Here is a 24,032-nt window from a genome sequence, read left to right on the forward strand (position 1 = left end):
TCCATCTTGCTGTTCTGGATGCCATAATAGAGCAGAGGGCCGGCCGTGATATATATTCTCCATCTGGGTGAAAGCAATGTCAGCTTGTGGTCTGCGGCCCAATTTCTTTTCTATCTCGTGACAGGAGCTCGGCGCTGGTTTGCTTGAATGTGAAAATACCAACGCAAAAGTCTAGCAGGCAACCAGCCCGCTACGGGCAGATCCGCAAATGTGTGGCCCGCGCTGACGACGGCCTGGCTTAGCCTCGTCTCACCTGGAACCAATTCATCATATGGGAAATTGTAACGTGATAACGATTATTAAAGGTGAAGATGTGACTAGCACATACTCCCTCCATCCATCCGAAGAAGAATACGATTCTGGAAAACTTTCAATGAGGCAATTTTTGCCCCACATCTGTATCTTGTATTTAAGCTTTGAATGAAATTTACCGTTTCAAAAAAAGAAGAAGAAGAATACAATTCTAGCATTTGGGTTAGATTCCACGGCATTAATCGAGTTATTCGATGTGTATGTCTCAGTACTCAAAATACAAGGGATTTATCCTGATAAGAATAGAAAAGTTTTTTTAATTTGAGTTTTTTGAGCTAAAGTTCTTTTAATTTGATTCGTGTGAAATTTCCTTTTTCGGCTTGTAAACCTTTGTCCTCCCGCGTGCTCCGTGTGCCTGGACTCCTCTTCCAACTTTGGGCCAGTCGTCTCACAGCCCATACGGCCAGCACTGCTGCAACCAAGGCCATGGCTCGAGCGGTCGAGCGCTCTAGTGGAAGGGCCAATTTTACATACCACAGGTATGAAGGGCCGAGATTCACAGACGGATTGTCCAAAGAGAAGCCCGAGAAAATGCAAGTGCGTGGTGACCATTCACTAAAATATTGGTATTGCTAGAAAAACATAAAAAGATTAGTTCCACATCGTTAGAGCATCTTCAACAGTATTAAAAAATACTCTCCAAAAACAAAATACTCCCAAAAACAGGGTTTTCAACCTTTGCAAAATATATTGGAAGACATAAAAAAAGCTACAACTTCAACAGTTTCCAAAATTTAGCGTCTAACCCCGTTCGTTTGTCTTATAATCCGTACTTTTCAGCTTGTTTTTTCAGCCGGAACCGTGCTTTTCTCTCACAACAAATTAGCCGAAATAGTATTTCGACTTGTTTTTTTTAGCGAAGCGAACGGGGCCAAAATATAGAAGGTAATTTTATATTAGGAACCATAAACTATTTCTAAATCATACTAACCATTTTTATACTTTATTTCTCTCTTGTATATTTGCATCTGGAATCATGTCTCGCTTTATTTTCTTCCCCACGTCCTTCCACCTTAGATTGGGGCGACGATACGCACGCGTAATTTTACGCGCGTGGGGGTGATTTTTTACAAGTGCCAAAAGATTGAGAGGTGGGTTTAAGAGTTGTGGGAGATGAGTTTTTTTTTTCTATCGTGCCAAAATTCTTGGATTAGGAGACTTTTTTGGTATTCTGGGAGATGCTTGGTGAACTCAAGACAATTTAAGGAGCATATTGCCATGTCTAATTCAACAACTGTTGTCTGATTATTCTGGTAATGTCACCATCAATTCTGATTTCGTCGTCACCCTCTAACTGATGTGACCATTCGCACATCTTCAAAATATACAGTGGATTTGCGTATTTACCTAAACAAGGGGGGAAAACTATGCGAAGTCCAAATGGAAGCAAGAGAAGCATCTCAGAAACGGCCACAGCTGACTTCTTGTTGACCGGAATTTAGCCATCCTAGCTTGAATGGAGAGTATTTGTATGCAACAACAGTATGTATGGATTGATTAAGGTCACTAGCTTGTTGACTTGGGTGGCCCTCCACTATTTGACGGAGTAATAAACATGTTTTTTTTTTGAACTTGTAATAAACATGTCATGGCATCACATTGATTGCACGTTTAGACCCAAAAAAGGATAAAAATGTCGTATTATATTTCAAGTAATTGAAATGGTCATATTATGTAAGGCATATTTTAATATGATCAAGTATTAAAAGGTGGGTTTTGACCATTAGTCTCTCTTACAACAGAATATTTATGATTCATCATTGATGGAATCTGCACCGATCACACCCCGTTGCGGTGCCCTCGACGGCCTAGTTGCTAAGACCGTCACCCTGTTGAGGATATTGTTCTAGTGGAGGATGCGTCCGATAATGATGAAGCTATCTCACAAATGACAATTGAGGACCCCATCTTTCTCATCACCATTGAAGACAACCCTATGCATTCTATGACTGATGGCAAGGAAGAAATCATCACCATTGAAGACAACCCTTTGCATTCTATGACTGAGGTCAACGAAGAAATCCCCAGGTCGATAGAGGATCCATCAATTAATGCATCATCTTCTTCAATGGCCACAACTATGGAGGAGAACGATTTGGCATGTCCTCCTAGACGTCCACCTTCACCATCGGCTACACCTGCAAGACGTCAACGCAAGTTCTATGATAGAGCTTCGCTTCGTCGAAGTGGCCGTATTGCACAACGCAAACGTGTTAAAGGATTTGGACGTTGTTGGGAAGGATGGGAAGCTCAATGAGGGTGCAATGCAAGATATTGTAGTTTGCCTAAAGAAATTGTTGCCACCAGACCTCCTCAAACCACTGAAGAGTTAAAAAACTCGTGCTTTTTGGGACTTTGTGGCTGAGGCCTCTCTGCCTCTTCTTGAGGGGTCATGAACGACAACACAAGTGTGACTTTGTTGTTCCGACGACGTTTGTTGTCCGTGTGATGTTGTCACTTGGCTGGCTATTGCAGAGGAGTTTATGTAGGATCGGATCCTTGGTGTGCAACAGTGTTTGTTTTAGTTGTTTCGGTCGGTTCAATTGTGTTGTTGTTGTTTTGTTGTGTTGTTTAGTTGTACTACCCAGTCTGGGTTTCTTCTTTTTAACATAAACGGCAGCTCTCCTAGCTGATTCGTTTAAAAAAGGATTAAGTCCACTTTTGGTCCCTTAACTATTGCGTTGGTCTAATTTTAACCCTCAACTATAAAACCGTCTAGTACCGGTACCCCTAACTGTCAAAACCGTTCACTTTTAGCACCTGAGAGGGAGCAAGGCTGTTTTGACCGACGTTGAACAATTTTGACCACGCCATGCTGGCGTTGACCATCACGTAGGACGCTGGCCTGCATCTCAGCAACACGTGAGGCCCACGTGTCACCCACTCATTCTCTCCCTCCCCTTCATCTAGCTCCAGCAGCATTCGGATAGGCAGTGAGACGCAGCTCCTGGCGGTGACGAGCCAGTGAGGCGCAGCTCTAGTCGAGCCGTCGTCGGGCTCGCGCGTGCGCGCTGCTCCGCCACCGGATGAGCAGGCGACTGTGCCATGGCCGCCGAGCTCGAGCACCACCAGTTGCGCCACTATGGCCGCTGCTCCCCTTGCACTCGTTCGCCGCCGTTAGGCTGCCATGCCGCCGCCGAGCGAGCGCGCGTGAGGGCTGCCGCGTCGGTCCAGCTAAGCAGCCGCCGGGCTCGCGCGCGGGGGCCACCGGACAAGCAGGCGGCCGTGCCATGGCCGGCAAGCGAGCGCGATTGGGACGCATGGGCACGTGAGCAGGGTGACGATGCCAAGTTACAGCGGTGGCACGTGAGCAGGGCGACGACGCTCGAGCAGGCTGCGGCGGTGCGTGAGCAGGGTGGCGCGCGAGCAGGCTACGACAGCGGTGTGTGAGCAGGGTAGTGGCGCTCGAGCAGCACGATGCGTGTGACGCGCGAGCAGGGCGACGGTGCGAGCAGCACAGCTGGCCGGTTGCCGGCGAGCCATGGCCATGCGGGCCCGCCGGCCTAGGCCCACCGTTGCTCTGCTCGGAGCCACCATTGCCGTCGCACGCCACACCACTTCGACGTCAGGTGTGCCACGCGCGCCGGACGTCCTTCGATGTACGCGCTCTGCAGCAGCCATGCATGCCCAGGTGTTGAGCGCTCAGGGCCCAGCCAAGCTCACCAGCCGCTGTGGTGCCTCGCCATGGTGCTCTCCATCACCCAGAGCTCGCCCATCCACCCCAAGCTCCACGTTGCTCACTCTCTCTGCTGCTTAGCAAGCATACTGCCCTCGTCGATCTCTTCCCTCAAGCAGCCAACAGCCGAGATGATTAGCCTACAGGAACCCCCTCATCCTCCTCTCCCTCCCCATGCTCTTGGATTCATGAATGGTGGTCGGAATCGCCGGATGATGAAGCTTCAGTAGTCGTCCATGGCGGATGAGCCTTGGGAGCACGACGACCATGCCTCTGCCTCCCCTCTCTCTGTTATTTTATTTTATTTCCCACCAGCAAGTCACGGCAGCCACATATCCATCCATCTCTCTTATGGGCCACACACATACACACCACCAATAGCCGAACAGCATGGCGTGGTAAAAAACGCTCAACGTCGGTCAAAACAGGCTTGCCCCCGCCCAGGTGCTAAAAGTGAATGGTTTTGACAGTTGGGGTACCGGTACTAGACGATTTTGTAGTTGAGGGTTAAAATTAGACCAACACAATAGCTGAGGGGCCAAAAGTGGACTTAATCTTTAAAAAAAGAATATTTATGATTTGTAATTGACGAACAACATCTTAAAAGCAATTTTATTACAAATACTTTTATATATTTATACACTATATAAAAGTGTGTGTATATATCTTGACTAATTATTGACCAAAGCTTATAAAAGTTTGACTTTTTAAAAAAGATGAACTATATAGGAACAGCGAAAATACTTGTCCAAATCAAGGTCAAAATGACTGCTAATACGGTACGGCTGAATTCTAGTTTATAAGAAGAGCTTTTTGCTCATCTGACCATGTGGATCAAGATCATATAACTAATAAGAAATGTCATTGCTGAAGATAATTAAGAGAAACATATGGATCTGGTTAGAAGAAGGCGGTAATTCGTCAGGTGTACTATAAGACAAAACTTTCCTGCATTGTTCGGTACGTCGTCCTAGGAACAAGGAAAAAAATTGCATTCTGTGAGCATTTCGAAACAAACACCGCAACCGTGACATCTCGGATTATTTGAGCAGCATTTATTTCTCCGAGAATGGTATATTAAGATATTATTACTTTTTTTGGGGAAATATTATGATATTATTACCGTCGTGTGTGCATTTGTACAGATGAAAACCAAAGCATCGGCAGATGCTAGATGTCGACGAGAATACGGCGTGCAAACCAACTAACTTGTTAAATTTAGAAATTATTAATAAGGATCACTAGATGTTGATCCAATGGTTAGTGTGGAAGATGAGATTTTTTTTTTTTTTGCTTAAACTCCTCGCCCGCTGACTTTTTTTTTTTTTGTGTTTAAGCCCTCTCACACTATATATTGGATAGGTATTTAGTGATCTTGATCGGTAGTTAAGCACAGAATGGTTGATTTGCGTCTGAAAATGCGGGCGACTCACACAGCACTATGGATCCGTTTGACATGACGTGGCGGGCACGCCGTCCGTGGCCTCAAACCATCAATAAGCGACGGGCCCGCCCGGGGTCCTACCTGTCAGTGGGCGTCCCACGGTTCCCCGTCAGCGCTCGGCACCGCCGCCGCGACCCACCTTCGTCCTTCCCTATGCTTATTTAGCTTCTTCCCTTCTTCCCTGTAATGGCGGGAAGGAAGGAAGACGCAGACGCCTCTCTCTCGCTGTCACTCTCTCTAAATCGGGTCGAATTGCTTCGTGTCTCTCCTCACCGAGGACGGCGGAGAGAGAGACAACAGACGAGGAGGAGGAAAGGCCCGGCGCGGCGGAGAAGGTTCGGATATTTCTCTCCCTCCTCCTCCCCCGTTCTCACTCGTCGTCCCGAGTTCTTAGATTAGATTAGAATGATGACTGCAGCTGGAGATCGATCGATGAGGGACGGACGGACGGGCGCTGCTTTATTTAGCCGCCGGCCGATCGTTCTCTCCTTTTCCCGGCATTGAATCAGCCTCGCGGAACCCGTCAGGCCGTCCGTCCGTCTGTCCTCGTGTCGTTGTGGGTGGGGTTTGTTGATCTGATTCTAATTGTGCCGGTCCGTATCTCAATTCTGAAATTGGGGGGTCGGCGATGCGAACAAACTGATTATTGGGTAGACGACGAGGAGTTCCCTTTGTATCGGGCGATCGATTATCGGGGTCCAATTTGTTTGGTTGTCTTTTTCTCCTTGTTCCTTCCGTCTGTTAGACGGAGCTGTATTATATATATATATATATATATATATATATATATATATATATATAGGGATTCTGTAGCCACCTCTATTTACCATAATTTTATATACTAATTTACCATAATGTCAATACATATTTACGATAGTTGGGTTACTATAACACATGGGAATATTTACCATAATGTTATAGTAAACCACTTAGTAAGGAGTTACTGTAAATCTCGTAAATTAACATAGTAATTATCGTAACTCAAAGTGGCTACAGAATAAGTTATTCTATGGCCAGCTACAGAATAGTAGTTCTATATATATATATATATATAATGTGCGATCATATTAGGCTGCGTTTAGTTCCAGGAAGTTGGAATTTGGGGCCACTGTAGCATGTTCATTTTTATTTGACAAATAGTGTTCAAACATGGATTAATTAGGCTCAAAACGTTCGTCTCGTAATTTCCTACCAAACTGTGCAATTAGTTTTTTTTTCGTCTACGTTTAATGCTTCATGCACAGGCCGTAAACATTCGATATGACAGATAGTGTAGCACTTTTTTGGGATATTAGGCTGGAACTAAACAAGGGCTTATTTTCTGTAATCAATATACCACTGTTGACCGGGCGATTTTTGGAGTTTTGGTTGACGACAAAACAGCGGCGGTCATTTCGATCCATCAGTCCTTTTTGCTGTCCGCTTTTATTTGTCCCTTTGGTCGTTTGGCCACATAAACTGTTTCTGGTCTTGCGATCAGCGGAGGAGAAAAGGACCGATCATATGCGTTCTCGTTGATGAAGTAACAAGAGGTGCTCAATTTCGACTCTTACTTGCATTGCAATCCCCAATTTTTTTTCTGACGATGAGAACTATTCCCAGAATCGGGCCAGGTTTGATAGTTTTACAATTTTGTTGGCTTCTTCTCGTATGAGTACTAAATTTCTGTTAGTTTATTTATGTACCCTTATCGTGGCAACTAATATTTAGATTTCCTCTGCTTTTTTGTGCATCTTCGTCGTAGTTTAGATGTATCACATACTCTACGGATCACGTTCCAATTGGTCATCCACAGTGCTTGGCGTGCTGGTGGGTGTATAGGTGGATTCACCTTTCAGCAAAAGGCAATAATGTCAGCTAGAAAGGGAGGGGGGGGGGGGGGGGGGGGGGGCACCAGGCTACCAGTAACTTTATTTCTGGTGGTTTTTCATCCTCCCATAAGCTTTACGGTTGTGGGAAGCACCTCAATACCTAATCCATGTGTAGGAGTCGATATTCATAGGATTTACCTAACTGGGGATACTTTTGAATCTATACGCCATTGATTAGGCTAGATTTCCCATTTGTACACGCGCAGCAGACGTCAACGTCAATTTGGTTGTGCTGGTTCAGTTTTGTCAGAGCTCTACTTCATTCTTGCAAGCAAATTTCAGCAACTACTGTTCGATGGTTGCTAGCTTGTATTTTTCGTTTCTTATATATTTGACCTCTGGCCTGCACTCTTTGATGCCTTGGTCTCTATGTGGGAAATACCTTGTTTCATCTAGTCGTTTATTCTTCCTTGTAAGGCTGCCAAGTTTTGCACACAAAAGTAGCATTGGTCAGATACTTCTGAGTCATGTAGGCTTAGGAATATCTCTTCTCCATCATTATTGGTTATGCATCATTCGCAGTTTTGCACCTTTTGATGTGTGCCTATTGTTTCAGGCTCAAACTGTAGTTCAATATCTTCTATAATATGCGCAGGGAAGATGCTTGTTTTTCTTATGCTGATTGTGTGTGCAGTCGTCTCCATATGCCATAATCTTGTCCACTGTAGTCAATCTGTCCAGAAAAGTTTTTGTGTTGTCAGTTCAATTGAAGTGTGACCTGGCTGACTTCAAATGTTCAACTTTCACTAATTTAATCTGCTTCTTATTTCAGTTGAATACCTGATATGGATGAAACCATGGGAAGGAGAACAGTCAGTGGCCTTCTTGTCACCAAAGGCGGCTCAATTCTTGTATTCAGGGAGGAAAGCCCACGCCACAAGGCCACTGCTTGTTGTACCCGCCTCGGGTGCAGCAGTAAGCTTTTCCCAAACAAAGACAGGAAGACACGCAGGGCATCCATGGAAACATCGGCTCTTCAGAGATCACAAGTGTTGAGGAAATCCAACAGGATATCCCCTCAAGGAAGTATTTCTTATGATAGAAGCACCAGTAGGAATACAGCAAGTACTTTTGGTGAGACTGACAATGTACCAAGACGAAAAGAAAATCCCGGGTGTGATCTATTGGTTCGGTTGAAAGAAAGGGTCAATGCATCCAGGAAACGCTCATTGGGTGGACTGGTTAGTCCTAAAATATCATCAACAAACACATCAAGCAGTAGCCGATCGATTTCAAGATCTATATGTCGGCCAGCTTCGAGAATGAGAAAGGATGGAGGAAGGGGTGCAGAAGCTACGAGGATGCATAAAGCCAGAGAGAGTAGTGGTAGCTCTAGGGAAGATGTGTTGACAAGAAATTCTAACCAAGATCCTTTAGACAGGTTTCTATCTCGAAGCTTGTTGAGGCGCAGGAGTAGACTTCAGCAAGGGCCAATATCATCATTCGAGGATACTTTAGATGATTCTAGTGAATACTGGCACTTTGATATGGATGACAGTGAAGAGGTATGTCTTTTTATAGATATCACCATAAACAGTGTTGATAATCCAACCATTTGAATTATGTATTTGATAAGTGGTGGTATGTCGTCTAGTCCAGTGTCTCCCTTGTTTCAAAGTTTTACCTTGTTCATCAGTAAACTTCGTCATCACTGTTTCAATGATCCCTTCTTCCATTTTTCCTACTATCAACCTGTCTGTAGGAAGTAGTGTTCTGACTATTCTGATTAAAATGATTCATTGAGTTAGTATCAATGCTTTTCTAATCTGTCATTTATTAATAATGTGAAATGTGAATGTGATGACAGTTGACAGAAGCAGTTCATGTTGCTAGTAACACTGATCTGTAATGTTCTTTATAATGACATTACGCCTTGCAGGTTGAGGATTACTATGTCTTTAATGATCAGCATAGAGGAATGAGAATGGACATTGATGACATGTCCTACGAGGTACATCTATTCTTTGGTCTGTCAATGTGTTACTGACATCCCTCCATATTTATGTAAAAATCCCGTTTGTCTGCTGATCGACATGAACACATCATGCGATAGGACTTGCTTGCGCTTGGGGAGAGAATAGGTACTGTAAGCACTGGCCTTTCAGATGATGCGCTTTCTGAGTGTCTGAAGAGAAGCCTCTATGTGCCCACAACTTCAAGCAGCCATGAAGATGGTGACATCAAATGCATTATTTGTCAGGTATTTTCGTATACATTGTGACAGTACATTGCTTACTGTTACCGTTAGTTCGTCTATACAACTGTTTTTATACTAAAGCTCTATACTCCTAACAATGTTAGAGATGTGAATTATAAAAGTACAATCCTATCACTTGCCCTATCAAAGTACCATTAGGTGCCTCAGAACCTATTAATGTATTGAGCATTTGGATTTCTGAAGGAATCACTCTAGTCTGGGCATTCATAATACAGAGAATAATTTCCTTGGGGCTTTGGCCCTAAAAAGAGTCACTTCCTTTCTTTTTCTTTTTTTTTGAAAAAACACTTCCTTTCTTGGCCCTTTTATTTTTGAGGTTACCTATTTGACCCGAAAGCTATCTTTAGTTCCTTATATGGCCCTTCCGCTAGTTTTGAGACTTAACGGTGTTAAGTCAGGGACAAAATGAAGATTTTACCCCTGGATGAAAAATAATATAAAATTTCAGCACCATATTTTGTCGCGTGATGAGACTAAAATTTCAAAAAATAGAAAACCCTTCAATACGATGTCGGATGAAGATAAGTTTTATATGTAAATTGTAGACCTCGATGAGATCTACAACTTTGTAGTTTTGAGTTTTTTCATTTGAGGACAGTAAGATGCTCGAAAAAATAATATAAAATTTCAGCACCATATTTTGTCGCGTGATGAGACTTAAATTTCAAAAAATAGAAAACCCTTCAATACGATGTCGGACGAAGATAATTTTTATATGTAATTGTAGACCTCGATGAGATCTACAACTTTGTAGTTTTGAGTTTTTTCATTGGAGGACAGTAAGATGCTCGAAAAAATAATATAAAATTTCAGCACCATATTTTGTCGCGTGATGAGACTCAAATTTCAAAAAATAGAAAACCCTTCAATACGATGTCGGATGAAGATAATTTTTTATGTAAATTGTAGATCTCAATGAGATCTACAACTTTGTAGTTTTGAGTTTTTTCATTTGAGGATAGTAAGATGCTCGAAAAAATAATATAAAATTTCAGCACCATATTTTGTCGCGTGATGAGACTCAAATTTCAAAAAATAGAAAACCCTTCCATACGATGTCGGATGAAGATAATTTTTATATGTAAATTGTAGACCTCGATGAGATCTACAACTTTGTAGTTTTGAGTTTTTTCATTTGAGGACAGTAAGATGCTCGAAAAAATAATATAAAATTTCAGCACCATATTTTGTCACGTGATGAGACTCAAATTTCAAAAAATAGAAAACCCTTAAATACGATGTCGGACGAAGATAATTTTTATATGTAATTGTAGACCTCGATGAGATCTATAACTTTGTAGTTTTGAGTTTTTTCATTTGAGGATAGTAAGATGCTCGAAAAAATAATATAAAATTTTGGCGCTCCTAAAAATATCAAAAGTTACTGTTCACCTACAAAACCGCCCAGAAGGTTGAAAGTTGAACTTTTTCGAGAGTTGGAGGGCCAAAGTTATCCGGTTTTGAAGTTCGAGATTGAAATCCGGACTTTGGTGAAAATTGGAGGGTGTAAATTGGACTTTACCCAAAATAAAAAGGCCAAGAAAGGAAATGGAACTTTTTCAGGGCCAAGGAAATAACTCTCTTCATAATAATATTTAGGTGAAATACACTCGACTGCAGGATAGTTTTCAGTTAGAGTTTGCGTTCAGTAAGACTAAGGATACAGACCAGTAGTTTTATACTGGTTTTACCAGCAGCTATAGAAACAAAAGGATAATGTTTTTCTTAAATGCATGATATCAATAAAGTAATAACGAGTACATCACCAAAATTAGCGGTCAAATCAGGCTGAAAATCTAGAAACTGGTGGGCCTTCAATAACCTGTTGCTGAGACAAAACAAAAAACAAAAAAAAAACAGGTCATATCATACTTTGTTCAAGAGATATACATATTCTGCACCAAGTGGTATCTTATTGTATTTCCTTGTGGTGTTGTTTTTTCTAGGAGGAGTACTCCTCTGGTGTGGAGGTGGCCAAGATGGCATGCAAGCATTACTACCATACCACTTGCATCCAACAGTGGCTTCAGCAAAAGAATTGGTGCCCGATTTGTAAATGTGTCGCTTCTGTCATCAGCTCAGAGTGTTCTTGACAAAAAAAAAGTATCAGTTCATTGTATCAAATAGGACTACACAATTTATTTTTTTTTTGGTTCTAGAACAAATTATTCACTTCAATCCTAAATTGCTCTTCAGTTCACACTACACTTGCCAGAGCAAAGCTATAGGAAGCAGGAAAATAAGTCCTAGAAGAAAAAGGATTTTCACAGTTTTGATGTTGAAGTTGAAGACTTGAAGTCAGTTGAACTCTGCTTTTCTTTATCTTTATATATAAACGTGAAAAATTCAGCACTACTAGTGCAGTTTTTGGTTGCCATTTCTTTCTCTATTTTTTGTAGCTTTCTGCGCTGGTTAGCTTGATTTGTTCATTTGTGGATGTGGTGTACAGATTTGTTATTTTTAAAAGAAAACAAGAAACTACTTTTGCGTGTCATGGAGTACCTGAGACTACCTGCTCCTCCGCTCCGCGCATAAAAAATCTAACTTAAAACATTTAGATTTGGATAAGGTACATATATTGAATGTCTAGATACATTTACGAATTATTAGCTCGAATTGGCAGCACTATGCACTACTTCAGTTGCAACTGCAACAGTGCTCAGTGCTATTGTATAGAAAGTAACATGCATCTTTGTGGGGAGTGCAGCTGCAGCTGCAGCTATAGCTAGAGTAGTGTAGCCGATGGTATCTATTCTTAGTATCCAAACACTTGTCAGACTGACAAATATCAAGAGTAAAGTATCTGATTGGTGGTCCAAACTTGTTTAGTTGTGTCATATCAGTTTTTGTACTCATAAATTGTATTGTTTTGGTTCTCAAACTTGTCTGGAATTCTAGATGTGTTATGTCAGTCCTTGTAATCACACATTGCATCGTTTTGGTTCTCAAACTTGTTGAAGTATGTCACGCTAGTCCTCGTATTCTTAAATTTCATCATTTCAGCCTTTAATCTCTTTTTGGTCTCAATATATTGAAGATTTCAGATGCTAAATTATTTAAAATGAAAAAAAGTTTCAACTACAAAGTTTTAGGACTCACCAAGTTCTACAATTTTGATAAAGGGTATCAAGTTTGTTTGAAAATAAAAAATAAAAAATGAATCTCAAAATGGAAGAAGCTAATGCACGGCCGGCCGTAATATAGTCCCCTGCACGACCATGCCATTTTTAGTAAAGTGCAACTTATTATATTCCTTTTTCCGGCAAGCATGCTAATCACGCTGGCCCTGGCTTGTTGGCGCACGGAAGAAAATTTTCCCGCCGTAACCGAGACTAGTCGCGGCGTGCGCGGCCTAGATACCGACCATGGTTTATGAGAAAAAGGCAAATCAGGCCCAAAACATATGCTTTTAGGTACTGCATGTATACTTCAAAAAAAAGGGCAATATATTCAGAAAAGAACACATTTACATCTGCAGTTTCTAGAGCACAATATTGTACATCTAGTCCTTAGGAAAGCTGTAGCATCCGGTTTTAAGAACAAAATTAGATACACATCATATGTGGGTCTAGGATGTCAAATCTCACATATAACCACGAATAGAGATAATATCAATAGACAATGCTTAATATATAATATACTTAGTATAAAGAATATAACCTTAGACAGCAAACAACGAAAAGATAACTCCGATCTTCGGATGAAGACTTTAATTCCACAGGGACAACTGACTGGCTGATCACAAACCTAATTCTTCCAAACTCTAGCAATCTGATACCCATCCAAGATTTTTATCCAAATAATTGTAAAATTAAGCAACCGTAAGTACATGTCGTGCTCAACAAATATAACATGGGGTTTATGAGGCTCAAAAGGCTAATATTGGTTTAACTGTGATTAGCTTTTAATGTATCATAATTTTAGCAATTGAGTAGCAACAAGTTTATCACCAGCCCATGTAAACACATGATCAGGTAAACATGAATAATGAATAATATAAACATTAATCATTAGTGAGCATCTTCATCATTAGATCATCAGTGTTCATCATCTATTCCGTAAGGGTCCAAGGCCGGTCGTGACCGTGAGCACGGCTGATATACCAGTTTTACACTCTGCAGAGGTTGTACACTTTCACTGTGAGTCATTATTTACCCTTTCGCCCGAGGTAGCTAATCTCTTGACCCACTTCTAAGGAAGATCGACAGGGTTCACTATAAACCCTTTCAAATGTTCGTCTAATAAGTTAGGGCCATTAGATTCACTCGGCAAACAGATATAGGAACCTCCTGTCGAATGGCACAATTCCATCACGGCTATACACATAAGAGTAGAGACTGTCATATACCCGATTCGGCAAGCCATTCTTACACCATAAAGGTAACATCTAACAAGCTAGAAAAAATCCTCATACTAAGCTAAAGCCAGAATCGACAGCAGCAGGAGCTAGAACAGAATATCCATAAGAAGCAGGTGCAAGACAATAAATTAAAGCGAAACTACATCCCTAAAAGTCTGAACAATGTGGATATGATTACCACTCATGGAGCTAAGGAGATTGTTTATGGTTTGATTGCAGTAAGCTCAGCCACTGTCATGGTTTTGTTTGACCCTAGTGCGTCACATCCGTTCATATCTTGGGAATGTGTAGAAGATTATAAGATAACTATACTTCCAATGAGAAACCCCTGATACTTAACTCCTGAAGACGAGAAATGAAGGCAAACCACATATGCCCAAAAGTTAGTCTTAACATAAAAGGGAAGAACTTTGAGGCAAACCTTATAGTTGGAGTTGATGGACATTGATGTTCTCTTTGGAAAGGAATAGTTATCTGCTTGTAAAGGAGTAATTAAGTATGCCCAACGTTCGGTGCTTCTAATAACATCGTTAGGAGAAAGAATTGAGTATGAGGGTATTCAACCTGCACCTGAGGAATATGAGAATGACCTACTGGAAAGTGTCCTGTGAGGATAGTAAGGTGGATTGTGAGTTTTCAGATGTCAGTATAGAGGAACAAACACCTTTGGAAGGAGATATTGAGCATCTATAATTGGTTCTACGTAGGCTCAGAAAACATCAATGTGACATCAAGCCAGACAAGAACTTTATATCCACTATGATGTACCTTATCAAGGTGTGGGATGTGTCCTTAGACAAGAAAAAAGGTAGAGGTTTATGCAGGAAGGCATGAGATGGAACATCTGACGAATGATCTGGAGTTATCCATTGTGGAGCATTGAGGTACTATCTACTTGGGCATGACAAGTGACATCTAGGAGGATCACAAGAATCTACAGGACATCTTCACTAAGATGGTCTTGAGCTTGTGATATCCTCGTTGGAATGAAATTGATTATGACTTGAAAAAGTGCTATCACTTGGAGAAGCAAAGTCGTGGCCGATGCCCTTAGTAAAGGAGAGTTATGCTAAGAAGATTCGGACGACACCATGGATTTAGAATTGTGTTTGAGAGTTGAGCAACTTAACCTGGGCATATATAGTCATTAATGTTTTGAAGTTGGGAGATAGAACCTACTTTGGACCAAGAAGGTAAGGAAGCTCTGTTGGAAGGTGAACATATGAGGAAAGAGATTTGATATCATGGACTAAAAAGGAAAGGTGGCTTAGTGATTGGAGTTACCTAAGTATTGTTTTGAGTATTTGTCAGAATCTTGAAATCAGTTTGGCAAGATACTTAGAGTAAGGTTAAGTGGGATCCTTATCAAGGAGATGGAACTACACGAGGAAGTAAAGAATAATCCAAAGACGAAATATCCCTATCTCCTAGTCGACGTCTTTCGAATCTCGGGGACGAGATTCATCTTAAGGGGATAGAATTGTAACACCCTAAAATTTGCTCCATTTGAAATAGATGTAAATTGAGGTAATTTCAAATTTTTGTGCTTAGGAAAACATAGGAAAATAAATTTTTTTATCAAATTAAAATTAATCATAGGGTTGAGCAACTTGTTTGATGCATACATGCTGGTGCATTTGTTATATTTATACTGAGTGGTTTTGGTTCAAATTCAAACCAATTGGAATTTGCTTTCAAAGAGGATTTGAAAATGTCTTTTGAACAAATGAAGAACTCTCTCTTCCTGTCCCTCTCGGACTGGTAGCCAACCCAGCCCGGCCTGCTCCTCTCTCCTTTCCCGCGTGACCCGCTCGTCTTCTTCCCTCCTTGGGTCGGCCTACCTGAAAGCCACGTGGACACGCCCTGCCTCCTCCTTCGCTTGACTCACTGACAGCCCGGCCCCGCCCTTTCACTCGTCATCTCGGGCTAGGCCGACCCGGACTCTGTTTCCACTGCCGTCAGAGTCCGCGCCGCCTCCGATTCCTCACTGTGCGGCATGTGCTCCACGCTCCCCTGCCCCATAAATACCAAGCCCACATCGTGCCGCCTCCATCAAACCCTAGAGCAAGCGTCGTCGCCTCCAATTGAGCTCGCAACCGCCGAGCCGCAACCCTAGCTCGACGCTGTCCGCCATCCTGAGCCGCGCGCTGCCTTCGTCTGCTCCACGCCACGGTAATTGGTCGTGGTGAGTTCGTCTTGTTCTTCTCTTTCTTCCCGTGCTCTCGGCTCATCTAACCAAGGCTCATAGGCCGTTTTCTATGTGCACCGCTCGTCACCGGCCATGGCGTCGTCGCCAGGCTCGCCGCCGGCCACACCGTCTGTTTCCGTTCCCCTTCCATCTGATCTCCACCGTCCAATCTCGATTCGATAACTCAGATCCAACCATACCCCTTCGCCCTTGCCTTTTTGCCAAAACCCCCCTTGGATTTTTAATATAGAACCTGTCGCCCTGTAGTTTTTCTTAAGAGCCCCTGCCCTTTGATAAAATAGTATCTGCAGTCCCTGGCCCGAATTCAAACTCTGATTTTATTTATTTTAAATCAAAATTGAGTCTGTTTATTTACAAAAATGCCACTGATCTTGTTTTAAACCTAAAATCTTCATTTTAACTCCGATTTGATCCGTTCAAGTTGCGCTAGATTCGTAATGGCGTAATCTACATGTTTATACTACTGTTAAATATATTTTCAACTTTTAAAATTCAAGGTTAGATTTAATCTATTATTTTATTATAAAGGAAATCTTGTTTAATTCATATCTTCCTCGTTATAGCTCCGATTAGCGTGTTTTTCACGTCTTTGTGCTCGTAGCAATGCGTAGATTAGTTTTTAAACTTCCTTATTATCTGATGTACTGTTCTAATTTAGTTTTATTGTTCACTTTATGTATGATTGCATGGATGTTTATGTGGTGTTTTATGAATATGTCCAGTCGGTGAGATTTGCTTTGGTGATATAAAAGAAGTTGGTGATCCAGAATAAGTCCTTTAGAGGTTACAAATCAATAGAAGAATCTGAGTTTAAGATAAGTATAGCATGTGATCTTCCTTGTTGTCCTATACACCTTTAATCATTTAATTCATGTTACATGTGTCTACCTTGGGAACCATAGTAATTTTCCTAGCTAATTGATATCCTGGATTCTTTGACACCTTCGGGTTATTGCATTGGGTAGTATGATGTTAGTGCTCCACTGAAACTATGATCTTTTAACTTAACTAATGATATATGCAATAAACACTAAAAGATATTTTTTAGCAATATGAAATAAGGGAACTAGAGCATTGGACTATTATTATGGAGCTCTAGATTTTACTACCTAATGACTTATCTATAAGCAATCATCCGATACTTACAGTACAGCTGTGAGGGCTACATGGCTCTGGCTTTAGCTCAATATGAAGACCTTTTCTAGCTTGTTAGAGGTTACCTTTATGGCGTAAGAATAGCTTACCGAATCGGGTATATAACAATCCATACTCTTATGTGTATAGCTATGATAAAATTGTACCATTCGACAGATGGTTCCTATATCTGTTTGCCGAGTAAATCTAATGACCCTAACTTGTTAGACGTATCTTTAAAAAGCTTCGTACTGAACCCTGCCGACCTTCTTTGAAAGTGGGTCAAGAGATTAGTATCTCAGGCGAAAGAGTAAATCAACTCACAGTGAAAGTGTACAACCTCTACAGAGTGTAAAACTAGTATATTTAGCCGTGCTCACGGTCACGAACGGCCTTGGACCCTTTCGGAATAGATGATAAATACTGATGATACTGATGATGAAGATGCTCACTAATGATTAATGTTTATGCTATTTATTATTCATGTTTACCTGATTATGTGTTTACATGGGCTGGTGATAAACTTGTTGCTACTCAATTGCTAAAATTGTGACACATTAAAAGTTAATCACAGTTAAACCAATGTCAGACTTTTGAGCCTCATAAACCTCATGTTATATTTGTTGAGTACGACATGTACTTACTCTTACTTTATTTTACAATTGTTTGGATAAAAATCTCAGATGGGTACCAGATTACTAGAGTTTATAGAAATTAGGCTTATGATCAACCAGTCGGTTATCTTGTGGAATTGGAGTCTTCACCCAAAGATCGGAGTTGTCTTTCCGCTGTTTACTGTCTAAGGTTATATTCTTTATACTAAATATGTTATATATTAAGTATTGTCTATTGATATTACCTCTATTTGTGGCTATATGTAAGATTTGACATCCTAGTCTCACATATGGTGTGTATCTGGTTTTGTTCTTAAAACCAGGTGCTACAAAAGCACACATTTCCGCATCTTTTGTGTACATGGCCTCCACCTTGCTTCTCGGTACATAGCCTGTATCCTGCATGGTAAAAAAAGATAACATGTGTCATAAATTGTTGCTGGATGGAGATAAAAAAAAGGATGCATATGTTAAAAATTTGAAAACCTTATGTTGCCTATTTGAGAAGATATTTTTGTTCCTAGAGCCTAGGTTGCTGCTGGTAATACTGTAGTAGATTGCATTTGCTTAGGCAATTTAAGTATAATTAGTTACTCCCTCTGTCCTGCAATACAGTGCTTTCTAAATATTCTAAGACAACTTAAGGAACACTCAAATGACACATGTACCCATAGATTATTCCAATTATAGAGTTTCTCCTCAAATTATGGCTTCCTTTTTAACAAACCTTGCCAAATCTAAACATGATCATTATGTAGAATGCATTGTATTTCAATACAAATTTTAGAAGTCACAATACACTCTATTTTAGGACAGAGGGAGTAGACAACAATGTCTTCCTAAATAGGCAATTTATCCTATTCTTACTAGTAAAAAAAAATTTGGCGATCACTTACCAACTCTTTTGTTTAAAGATATATAACTGTAATTTAGTCTATTCTTACTAGGTAATTTAGCATATTCTTACTAGGATATTATAGATGCATAATACATGCAAGTCATGATAGCTTAAAGGTACATCACTATATCATGAAATTCAGAACACTGACTGAAACTAAAACAAACTGCAGGCTAAGTTACAGCATGTTGCTAGTGAATAAAAATGATTAAATCTTAGCTGAGAGTGATCACATAAACACATCAATTTTGGTCCACTGAACTGCTGTTGGTAAACAAAAAAATTGCAGAGAGAAACATTACCTGAAGTCCTGAAATTGTTGTTGGAGAGCAAATGTTTCTGCAGAACTGCTACTGCTGCTACAAAATTACCAAGCACTCAAAAAGAGCTAGTAGGTCAGGAAAACGGATAAATAAATCAATACAAACAGCAAGCAGCTGCAAAGAAGCTAGGGAGAACATGGTAAGCGGCTACTCAAACCTGAAGAAAACAGAGCTAAGCTATGCAGTGCCAAAAATGCTGCTTATGCTGCCCAATAGTGGCCTAACTGAGGCTGCAGATAAGAACAGAAGCAACCAATCAACAAAGAAAGCAGGGATCCGAGAAAGCACAGCAAGCTGCATTTTCTTAGACAATTTAAATATCGTTCATTAGGCGACAATGTCTTCCTAAATAAGCAATTTATGTATTCTGAAAAAGCAAGTTAGTGTCTGGTTCATTTGCAACCCACAGCCCCACCCCCACCCTCTGGTTTATTTGCAAAAAAAAAAAAAACACACAGCTTTGTTTTCATTTTTCTATGCATCGCACCTATTTGTGTAACGGGCAAAAAAACAGATCATACAAAGGCAAGGTGATGATGTAAAAAAAAACTAGTTTTGTACAAAAGGCAGACTAGTTTAATGACTGAACAGAAATTATCAGCACAACAGCAGAAAAAAGGAAAAAAATGATCTGTCAGCAACAATATGTCACCTGCATTAGTCAGCACCCCCTCCCAATCTCTGCTTCCCTACTCGAGAAATAGAATCTCAGGCTTCCCCTTGTCACCTGCGCATGATGGCATTAACAGGACAAGGACAATTATGGCCGCAAACTAACATTCCGTAGGTTGATGTACTGAACTTTGGGAAGGCTAGTTTTTAATCCTAAAGTAGACAGGCAGGTAATGGAAATTATGGTTATGGCTGAGAGCAATAGGAGGAAAGCTGAAGGAAGAGATCAACTACAGGAATGAAAAACTAAAGAACTAACGAACAGGAGTGCACAAATGGAAAACTAAAGAACTAACGAACAGGAGTGCACAAATGGTGGACGCACAAAATTTAGAAAGTTCACCTAACTGTGTACATCCAGAGAATAATTTAGAAAAGTTCACCTAACTGTGTACTTCCAGGGAAGAAACATGACTGTTTTGATCAACACCACTGCACAAAAATACTACCAGAAAAACAGAATTCAGATATTAGCTTGCCTGAGGGAGAGCAGCTTTCAGGAACAGAACCAGTAGGGGAACCATGATGGTCCTCAGTTGCTTGCATAGAGCCATCCAGCTTTCTGTTACCTTTTGGTTTATCGGAAGCATTTTCCCTATTGGTAGCAGTGACTCTATTTTGGGGGCAGCTGGGGAAGGTTGGTTGCCCTCTAGCTTTGAAAGGTGCAGGTCGAGACTCCTGAGTAATTTATGTGGGGTATTCAAGGCACTGATATCTTCAAAGATTAGGATTTCGTAGTTCACTTAGGCGCGTAACTAAAGATACTTACAGCTGCTGATCCCATTGAATTGTCTTTGACAGATGGGTGCTCCAACAATGCTGGCCAGGTTAATTTACTTTGAGGCACCTATTACATACGACGTAGCATTAGAAAAGAAAAAGGCACAGATGAACTCATTAGATGTGATCTGGTGGGGAAATGCCAGTAATGAGCTTATGACCTTGTTGAGTAAACCCTTTAGGATTCAGGAAGCTCTTAAAGTTTGTGCTCATATTATCTGGATATTTTACAGGATCCTAACATATCGATGAAATCATATAAATCAGTTCTGACAATTTAAAGATGCAAGCATAACAAATAAAATAACTAAATAAGCCTGGTAACCTTGACAATGTGCCAGATAAAGTGCATAGACTGAATTTGTATAAAAAGGGGGCTGTCCAACAAACAGTTCATACCTGCTCAACCAAACAATAAATTTAGCTTGATAGATAGATTATCAAACACAAAGCAGAGTAGATGGCACCAAGTTGAACCATGCGCTAAGGCTAGCAGTATATTATTAAGATTAGAACTGCACAAGGAATGTGATACAATAGCATCCAAAATGTAGTAGCATGAGAAGATTGCAAAAGTAACCAGGTCTAGATAGAAAAAGCGAAGATGTAAATACAAGATGACCCCAAGGGACCATAAAACTGTTGTGTAGTTATATGGCTGTTCCAGTGGTGCAGAACTAGCAACAAAATATAGGGGGGGCATTTTGCCTAATATGTATCAACACACGTACACAAGTCCCATATAAGTCATAATATAATTGATGGGGCTCCCTGTTTAGCCATTTCACCTAAAAATACACCAAGGTTTTTATATGTAAAATTAGAATACGAACTAGGAAAAATTAGGATAACAATCACAACATCTTAATTTCTCTAGCTATACCATCCTACTGGTGCTGGACGCCTGGACCTACTCGATTCAGCATTTGGTAATCAGAAATTGGGCAAAACTGGAGAACTGGAAATTCGATTTAGCACTCACGGATTCACAGGATGGATCGGATGGGGTGATTGGGGATTTGTTTTGAGAGTTGAGACTAGAGATGGAGAGCAGGGCAGCCGTACAGCCGCCAATCAGGCAGCCAACGACAGCCGCTGTTCCCTCACCAGTTCAGGGACCAAAATCGATATGCATAACAGCAAAGTAGGTCCGATTGAAAACTCACTTGAATCTGCGGTCAGTGACGGGGCTGCGCTCGTGCCGCGGGACAGGGGCGCTGCCGCGACGTACGCGATAGGGGGCTGCGATGCGGAAGGTGGTCGGGATCCAGGAGGAAGAGGAGGAGGAGGAGGAGGCCTACCTCGCTGGCGCCGCCGCCGGAGGGGCGAGAGGGAGGAACTCGCCGGTGTGCGTGGGGTTGCGGTCGCGGGGAGGCGCACGCGCGGGGAGGAGCTCGCCGGAGAGTCGTGAGGGGCGGGTGGGGAGAGAGAGAGAGAGACCGTGTCGAGGGCGAGACGAGTGGACGAGAGTGCGTTGCGTGTGCGTGCGTTCGGCTAAAAAAGTGGCCGGCCATTAAAGTCATTACCATTTAGGAAATTAAAACAATTATTTAAGACTCTAAACAACCTGAGATCAAAAATTTATCAACAATAAACTTGTAGATTAGGTCTGTCACTGTAACTTTAGTATTAACTGTAAACATTTAAGGTGGTCTAAAAATTCTAAATTTCAAAGTTCAAAATCTATGACATTAAAACACATATGAGACTCTAAACAATTTTAAATAACTAAAAAGTTATAGATTATATAGAGGACAATAAATTTTGTAGGTATCATGGCAACATCCGAGGTAGTATGAAATTTTCTAAATTTGAGAACTAAAAACATTTTTGGGCTCTAAACAGATTCAAATAAAAAAAAATTCTCAAATACAAAGTTATAAATCATGTCGAATACAATTTTGATATAAAGTTTGTATTCGATTTCAAATATATAAAAAAAAGTTAAATGCATCGTAGGTTCATTAACTTTTGGTGGTGTGTCATCTAGGTCTATCAAATTTTAAACTGTATTTTTTGGTCTATTAACTTTTGATGGTGTGTCATTCAGGTCCATCAACTTTCAAACTGTATTTTTGAATCTATTAACTTTTGGTGGTGTGTCATTCAGGTCATCAAATTTTAAATTGCATTTTTTTGGTCCCTAAACTTTTTAACTGATTCACCGTAGGTCCATACCACTTCGTTTAGGATATACATCTGATATGGCACGCCAAAAAAACAGCCACCGTGGAGTACAGGATGAGATCACCATCCGGAGATAATCTTCAATACGAATAACCTGATGGGATCACCATTTAGGTTTTCTCGAGCGGCGGTTCGACGGGAAATAAACTCCACAATAAAATCCAGTCTAATCTATCCGGTACCAGGCCGAAGGCCACAGGTATAGACATGTAGGCCACCTGCCTCAAACAAAACTTGGACTTCACCAACCCAACTAGGACCGATTGATCCTGAGTTCCTGATTCGGCTAATATGCATGGCACGTCCAAACGCAACCATTAATTTGATTTACGTATATAGGTGCATGCTTACACTAAAAGCTAGATGCTAGATAAAAGATCGTGTATCACAACTTGATAGAAAACTAATGCATGAAAATAATAAAATACTACAAGGATGCTAATCACGTTGGGAAAATTTCATCGATAATCTCCACCTCTTTAGAATTAGTACTGATGTATTTTGTTAGGCACCTCTATAAAATATCTTTGATGATAGTCCAACAGTTGTAAATTTCTCCTTTATCCTTAAAAATAATAGTCCCAAATTTAAGACCAGATGATATTAACGAATTATCAGCTATTATATTTGAATTGTTGCTAGACAAGTCTCCATGAACATTTTGAGGAGCTATGGACTCATTACCTACTCCACAGTAGCTGCTTATTTGGCGTGCCATGTCAGATCTATTCGTTAAACGAACGGGTATAGATTTACGATGAACCAGTTAAAAAATTTAGGGACCAAAAAATATAATTTGAAAATTATAGAACTGGATGACACACCACCAAAAATTAATAGACCCAAAAAATACAGTTTAAAAGTTGATGGACCTGGATGACACATCACCAAAAGTTAATGGACCTAAAAATACAGTTTAAAAGTTGATGAACCTAGATAACACACCACCAAAAATTAATAGACCTATGGTGCATTTAACTTCAAAAAAAGTTATATATTATTTGAGGTACAACTATTTCTAGTTTTTGTCGGGCCAAGTTCAAAGATTGGAACGATGCAATTTATGAGTAACGAGAACCAGTACGACACACCCTGGCAAGTTTAAGATTCCAAAGCAATGCAATTTGTGACTAAAGGACCGCCATAACACATCCAAACAAATCTGAGTACAAGGACCGCCATAACACATCCAAACAAATCTGAGTACAAGGACCGCCATAACACACCCAAACAAATATGAGAACCAGCCATGTACTTTACTCATATAAAAAAAATGTCTTGCTTGCATCTCTAATCTCGACCATACCAGCTTGTCATAGTATCGATCCTTTATA

General features: G+C 40.7%; 1 protein-coding gene and 1 long non-coding RNA gene across 17 annotated transcripts; one reads left to right on the forward strand and one right to left on the reverse strand.

Moving 5' to 3' along the window:
* Window positions 1-5,629: 5,629 nt before the first annotated feature.
* Window positions 5,630-11,924, forward strand: LOC136501188 (E3 ubiquitin-protein ligase MBR2-like). 2 transcript variants are annotated; one of them, XM_066496683.1, is made up of 6 exons: window positions 5,630-5,767; window positions 6,913-6,964; window positions 8,076-8,808; window positions 9,183-9,254; window positions 9,357-9,503; window positions 11,468-11,924. In XM_066496683.1, exons 3-6 carry the CDS (start codon window positions 8,089-8,091, stop codon window positions 11,612-11,614), a joined length of 1,086 nt encoding a protein of 361 aa, XP_066352780.1. In that variant the 5' UTR covers window positions 5,630-5,767; window positions 6,913-6,964; window positions 8,076-8,088; the 3' UTR covers window positions 11,615-11,924. The 2 variants fall into 2 exon arrangements, with proteins under 2 accessions (XP_066352780.1, XP_066352779.1); XM_066496682.1 differs by lacking the exon at window positions 6,913-6,964 and having other exon boundaries at window positions 11,468-11,923.
* Window positions 11,925-17,788: 5,864 nt separating this feature from the next.
* LOC136502292 (uncharacterized) lies at window positions 17,789-22,008 on the reverse strand. Of its 15 annotated transcripts, none has more exons than XR_010770480.1 (6): window positions 21,813-22,007; window positions 20,837-20,910; window positions 20,673-20,748; window positions 20,501-20,578; window positions 19,039-20,409; window positions 17,789-18,237 (listed from the first exon to the last, which is right to left on the reverse strand). It is a non-coding gene; the product is annotated as an uncharacterized lncRNA (long non-coding RNA). The 15 variants fall into 15 exon arrangements; XR_010770475.1 differs by having other exon boundaries at window positions 21,678-22,007; XR_010770482.1 differs by lacking the exon at window positions 20,837-20,910.
* Between the last annotated feature and the right edge of the window lie 2,024 nt (window positions 22,009-24,032).

This window comes from Miscanthus floridulus, chromosome 13 (genome assembly GCF_019320115.1).
Source record: "Miscanthus floridulus cultivar M001 chromosome 13, ASM1932011v1, whole genome shotgun sequence".
In the NCBI taxonomy this organism is placed as follows: Eukaryota; Viridiplantae; Streptophyta; class Magnoliopsida; order Poales; family Poaceae; genus Miscanthus; species Miscanthus floridulus.

Excerpts from the sequence above, each read along its gene's own strand:
- LOC136501188 (XM_066496683.1), top strand. The coding sequence starts at position 8,089 with ATGGATGAAACCATGGGAAGGAGAACAGTCAGTGGCCTTCTTGTCACC. Across the intron at positions 8,809-9,182 it reads ATATGGATGACAGTGAAGAG|GTTGAGGATTACTATGTCTT; the intron begins GTATGTCTTTTT and ends TACGCCTTGCAG. Across the intron at positions 9,255-9,356 it reads TTGATGACATGTCCTACGAG|GACTTGCTTGCGCTTGGGGA; the intron begins GTACATCTATTC and ends ATCATGCGATAG.